The sequence below is a fragment of the Hypomesus transpacificus genome, chromosome 11, assembly GCF_021917145.1.
Source record: "Hypomesus transpacificus isolate Combined female chromosome 11, fHypTra1, whole genome shotgun sequence".
Lineage (NCBI taxonomy): Eukaryota > Metazoa > Chordata > Actinopteri > Osmeriformes > Osmeridae > Hypomesus > Hypomesus transpacificus.
Genome location: NC_061070.1, coordinates 16,013,344 through 16,019,695, shown reverse-complemented (window position 1 = coordinate 16,019,695; position 6,352 = coordinate 16,013,344). Strand labels below are relative to the sequence as shown.

The window sequence follows — 6,352 nt, the reverse complement described above, 5'->3', positions numbered from 1 at the left end:
TACAGCAGAACACTGAGGATTCTAACAGTGTTACGGCGGACAGGTCTGTACTTACTAGCGACATCGTTAAGTAACCACATCTCAGCTCCCAGGCAGGGTGACCAACACATGCTACAGTGGAGGCACACCTGATCAGACACACCTCTCTGGGACTGATCACCAGACAAGGTACCACAGCTCCATCTACTGGTGGAACTGAGTCACTGTCTTCTCACATCAAACATCCCCCTAAATACACACACGGGCTAACTGGGGGCAAAGCCATTAAGGGACTTTCTAATTGGGGTGGGTCTGATCCAGAAATCCACATTAGCAACTGTGTGTGTGTGTTTGTGTATATATATATATATATATGAATAACAGGGAGAGAGGAGGTCTGGGAGCTATGATCATGTTTGGAGTAATGTATCAATGGAGGCCAAACCTCATTACATTTACATTACATTTACATTTAGTCATTTAGCAGACGCTCTTATTCAGAGCGACTTACAGTAAGTACAGGGACATTCCCCCCGAGGCAAGTAGGGTGAAGTGCCTTGCCCAAGGACACAACATCATGTGGCACGGCGGGGAATCGATCCGGCAACCTTCTGATTACTAGCCCGACTCCCTCACCGCTCAGCCATCAGGACAATGATGTGTGTGAGCTGTCGCGGAGGCAGAGAGAGAGACAACCCCTGACTGCATATGAGCACAACTGTGGAGGAGGAAACAGGTCTATTTCATTCTCCTCCAGTAGATGGCAGACAGTCCAAAGCACAGCTCCTCTTTGCCATCAAACCCAGGGTGTGTTCCATCTGAAAACAGACTCGCACTTCTCTACCAAACCAGGAGATGGCAGTGCAACTCAACGTCAAAACGCCCTTCACCGACAGGCCTAGGCAGCGAACGTCCCCTCAATGCCCTCGTCCATTTTTCACAAATGCGGTTCTTGAAATATGCATGTATTCTTTCAGTCCTTCACGCACGCCTGCCTCCACAACCACCCTGCGGGGGGGGGGGGGGGGGGTACCTTGCCAGCTATCGTTGCAGACACACAGCTTCTCTCCCGTGAGGTCACAGTAGCCATGGTCGGGGCTGCCGCAGTTGTCACGGCAGTAGGGCATGTCACAGGCTCCCCCCTTCCAGTACTTGTCACACTCGCAGTACACACGGCTGGAGATGGAGTTGGCCACGCTGCACTTACCGTGGCCCGAACAGTTGTTGGGACACGAGTTGATCCTGGAGAGAGGGGAGGGGGAGAGGGGAGGGAGAGAGAGAGGGGAGGGAGAGAGGGGGAGGAGAGAGGGGAGGGAGGGAGGGAGAAAGTGGAGGGAGGGGAGGGGGGAGGGGAGGGAGCGAGGGGAGGGGAGGGAGGTGAGGGGAGGGAGCGAGGGGAGGGGAGGGAAAGGGGGAGGGAGAGGTTAGGGAGAGAGAGAGGGGAGGGAGGTGAGGGGAGGGAGAGCGGGGAGGGAGAGAGGGGAGGGAGAGAGGTGAGGGGAGGAAGGTGAGGGAGGTGACGGGAGGGAAGTGAGGGGAGGGAGAGAGGTGAGGGGAGGAAGGTGAGGGGAGGAAGGTGAGGGGAGGGAGGTGAGGGAAGTGAGGGGAGGGAGAGAGAGAGGGGCGGGAGAGAGAGAGGGGAAGGAGAGAGAGTTTGTGTGTGTGCGTATGTCTGTGTGTTTCTATGTATCCGTGTGTGTGGGTGTGTGGGCGTGTGTGCGTTAGCAGGACCGCTCACGAGTACTGGATGTTGAAGCCAGTCAGGTTGTAGGCAGCATCGCTGAAGAAGTACAGCAGAGCGAAACCAGACGAAGCCACCACCTCAGGAACGCTCTCGTTCCCTCTTCTCTCCGGGACCACCAGACCACTGGAGGAAGACACACACGCGCGTGTGAAAACATATGCAGGAAAAACACACACTGATTGACTGCCGAGCTGTGATTTCTGTTGCCGCGGCAACCCCTCATCGTCCGTCCGTCCGTCTCTCCGTGGCCGACAGGAAAAGTTCCTTTACTCTCCCTGCTGATCAATCCCCACTATCACTCCTGGATGGTGTGCACACAGCGCTCCACCAGCAGGGATCAAGGTTATCACAGAGAGAGCAGCCAGCGAAGGAGAGAGAGAACCATAGAGAGAACAACAAAGGGAGAAAGAGGGAGGGGAGAGAGAGAGAGGTAGAGAGATAAATCCACTCTAATCTTTTCCCAATGACCCAGTCAGACCGAGTCCCCACTGAGAAATCTGTGAACCGTCAGCAGACAACACAAAGACCACCACGTCAATACTGATCGACCTGGGAGAGAAGACGAGGGGAGAGGAGGGGAGTAAGGGAAAGAGACGGGAAAGGAGAGAAAAAGGGAAGGGAAGAAAGGACGGCGCCCCGAGGAAGGCTTCACGCTGCGGGCCTCTTCAAAAGAGCACAGGGGGGGGGGGATCTGTCTCCAGGGGCTTCAGACACAAAAGATGATATTCCTCCTCCCGTCTGAACCACCTGAGGAAACGATTCCCCCTAAACCTGTCCTGCAGCACTAGGCCAGCGGGGGGCGGCTCACAGGGTGTGGCTCCTGGGGCGTGGCTCACGGGGCGTGGCTCACCTAAACACAGCGATGAGGGGAGCGTAGATGGAGTCCCCGTCGTAGACGTACAGGTGGTCCCAGCTGCACTCGGTGGCAAAGTGGTTGAAGCGCAGCCTGAGGACAGCGTTGGGGCTGGAGGAGAGCAGGAGAACAGGGGGTTACAGCCAGGAAGAGACGGCAGGCCCCAGGCCACAGAGCTGAGGCAGCTGCCAGCGCTGGCTCTGGGATGCCTGTTCTGCTCTGTGTGGTGAGAACGACAGGGGGAAAAGGGGGGGACTCACTAGCCCTCGATCAGCCAGGTGCACTTGGTCTTATACTTGTAGTTGATTGGTCCGTCTGTGATCAAACCTGATGCTTCTGTTAGCCTGCCAGAGAGAGACAGAGACAGGCAGAGACAGACAGTTACAGACAGAGAGAGACAGACAGAGACAGAGAAAAGGACAGAAAATTAGAACACATTTTTTGACAGAATATACTGCACAATACACTGATATCTGAGGTGCAATTATACCAGTACTGTGCACTGACTAGGCCCAGTCACTGTGCACTGACTAGGCCCAGTACTGTGCACTGACTAGGCCCAGTAGTGTGCACTGACTAGGCCCAGTACTGTGCACTGAGTAGGCCCAGTCACTGTGCACGTGGCCCTGCTGCCACAGTGTAACCAGCCAAACTAACCGGTGTGACGAGGTATGTGTGAATATATGACTATAAATTGGCAACAATCATATGTCCTCATACATAATGAATGTAAATGTGACCAACATGGAAGACCCATAAGGTGAATCCAGCACATCACCTGTCGCTATGGTATGGAGAGCCAAATCATGAAACAGCTCTCTGTTCCACTCGCACAAACATGCAGTAAACACAATAGCAGGAGAGCGAGGGGTCTTTGGGACTGAAATGGGCGGGGAGGAGCAAACGAACCCACCAAGGCCTCATTATCCAACCCTGCACTTTCAACTGAGGCCCTTTGGTCCATATGGCACCCAGCCAGACCTGCCTGCCATCTCACAACTCTGTGTGTGTGTGTGTGTGTGTGTGTGTATGTGTGTGTGTGTGTGTGTGTGTGTGTGTGTGTGTGTGTGTGTGTGTGTGTGTGTGTGTGTGAGGACAGCCAGTCTAAGGGGTTAGTGCTCTCATATCTAATGTCTCATTAGTGAGGTTGACAGCCCTATCCCACTGAGCTGATAAGGAGGATGCTATCTGGATAGCATGGCTGGATGGATGCTATCTGGATAGCATGGCTGGATGGATGCTATCTGGATAGCATGGCTGGATGGATGCTATCTGGATAGCAAGGCTGGATGGATGCTCTGGACACAGACTCTACAAAACAGCTCGCCCCAGAGATAGCCAAGGACAGGGAGAGAATAAAAGAGAGAGAGACAGAGAGACAGACAGACAGAGAGAGACAGAACACTACAGAAGGGGAGATACACACTAGTTGGTGCTGTGACGCGTGGTTCCATCTGCAGCCTTCTGCAGACATCAGAGTGAGAGGACAGTCTAGCCAGGGGAGGGAGGGACAGAGTCTGTCCGACAGACACACATTCTCTCTGTTACACACACGCTTGCAGGATTAGGAGGCTGAAGGGCCAATGTGATGTTTCTCTGTGATTAAAGCAGACAGATTGCATCCAGTCCCACTCCCAGGACTAGCCTGTCCCCTACATGAGAGAGAGAGAGAGAGAGAGAGAGAGAGAGAGAGAGAGAGAGAGAGAGAGAGAGAGAGACTCATGGTGAACCACCACCTGCTCCCTCTCCCTCCCTTCAGGCAATGCCTTCATCAGACGTCCCCTCGACTAATCCCAGAGATTACAATATACTCCTTCATCTTTAAAACCAAACACAGATTACAAGGATAATATAGAAATATCTATCCAATCCAAGTATACTGAATCAGAGTTATTTTGACCATGGATTTATTGATGGGTCACCAAGGGAGCATTACATAGTGTAACTTGACTGAGTACTCAGAATGAGCCATTCTGTTCCTCTCCTTTCTTTTGCTCTCCTTTCCTCTCTTCTCCCCTCACCACCCCTCCCTTCTGCCCTCTCCTCTTGTCTCATCTCATCGCCTTCTAGTTCTTTCCTCTATTAAATTTAATTGCATTATATATTCTTATGTTCTTAATGTAACTCATATCTTGCTCCATCTCCTGGCTATGGCTCTGTGTATGAATAGTAAGTCATCCCCTGCCAGCCAACCAGAAGACATCCACACACACACACACACACACACACCTTGTCTTCCTGCAGGTGAGTTCTTAGGAAGTGGGGAACAGTGAAACATCCCCTGCTGCAGTTTCACTGATAACCCCACGGTGTGTGTCTTTGGAACTCTATCGATTCTTCATGTGAAATAAACAAAGAAAATAAAAACCTACTCTGACATCCCCTTTACACCTCCCCAACTAGTACCCTCACACCCCTCCACACACACACACACACACCCCGATCCCAGATCACCACAGGAGAGCAGACTGTCTAGAAACTCACAGCATGAGGCTATCACACACACACACTCCCGGATGTGCAGAGGAGACAAGTCTTTAGACAAGTCCTGGTTTCCTTCTCATCTTCCTTTTAGGATTCCACAAAAGCAGACGGAGAGAGCAAAGAGGAGTAGAGGTATGAAAGGTAGAGGTCTGCTGTGTGAAATATTTATGCCTTGTGACTGAATTATTGATGCAGCATAGAACCCAGATGGGAAGCAGATGGACAGAGAGAGAGAGAGAGAGAGAGAGAGAGAGAGAGAGAGAGAGAGAGAGAGAGAGAGAGACAGAGACAGAGACAGAGACAGAGACAGAGACAGAGACAGAGACAGAGACAGAGACAGAGACAGAGACAGAGACAGAGAGAGAGAGAGAGAGAGAGAGAGAGAGAGAGAGAGAGAGAGAGAGAGAGAGAGAGAGAGAGAGAGAGAGAGACAGAGAGACAGAGAGAGAGAGACCAATAGAGACAGAAAGAGAGAGAAACTGATAGAGGAAGAGAGAGAAACTGATAGAGAAAGAGAGACAGGGAGAGGAAGAGAGAGTCTCCAGAGTCCTCTCCAACATGGTGTTCCCGTAGTGTACTGTAGGATTTCATTCTCTCATTCTATCACTCTCTCTCCTTTTCTTTACTCCGTCTCTCTTTCTCTCTCTCCCTCCCGGTCATCGACAGTGCTGTTCAAAGCCAGGCTAGCCCTCCAGCAGTTGGCTCCTAAACCATATCACGTATTCCTCCATGTATCTGTCTATCCCCTTATCTCTCTATTACTATGCCACCTATCCGTAAGCCCAGATCCAGTACTACTGAGCAGATAAACTCAAAGCCCCATTCTGCCTCAGCAAGTCACAATTTTAAACTACTACAGCTACTCTACCGTGTGGCACTGGTGGGTTTTTAGGAATCGGACCAAAATCTATAAAGCTCTCAACTCCAGCTTATCTCCAGATTTCTGCTAAGAATCCCATTTTCCACAGTGCTACACTTACATAAAGTGATAGTGTGTGTGTTGACGGAGAGAGAAGGGGTGTGTACACAGAGAGCCAGCGACGCCTGCCTGGCCCTCTACTCACAGCCACACGACCACAACAGCCAAGACAGAACCACTGCATTCACCCCCCCCCGCTCCTTCTGCTTTTCTTCTGAACCAGTCAGAGATGGTGACATGTCCAAGCAAGGCCGTGTTTACAAGGGTGTACAGACACGGCACGCACGCAGATGACCGCACACAAACATCGTGAGTAACAAAGCACACACACACAGACTTAGACAAAGAAGCTTAGTGACAAGACAGTGTCAGC

General features: G+C 51.6%; 1 protein-coding gene across 1 annotated transcript in view; it reads right to left on the bottom strand.

Annotated features, from left to right (window-relative positions):
* Positions 1 to 717: 717 nt before the first annotated feature.
* Positions 718 to 6,352, bottom strand: part of LOC124473777 (attractin-like protein 1) — a 17,929-nt gene continuing 12,294 nt past the window's right edge. The window contains exons 2-6 of the mRNA XM_047029452.1: positions 2,837 to 2,920; positions 2,574 to 2,687; positions 1,718 to 1,846; positions 1,013 to 1,221; positions 718 to 797 (exon numbers count right to left, since the gene is read on the bottom strand). Coding sequence (XP_046885408.1) covers positions 718 to 797; positions 1,013 to 1,221; positions 1,718 to 1,846; positions 2,574 to 2,687; positions 2,837 to 2,920 — 616 coding nt within the window. The remainder of the gene's footprint in view (positions 798 to 1,012; positions 1,222 to 1,717; positions 1,847 to 2,573; positions 2,688 to 2,836; positions 2,921 to 6,352) is intronic.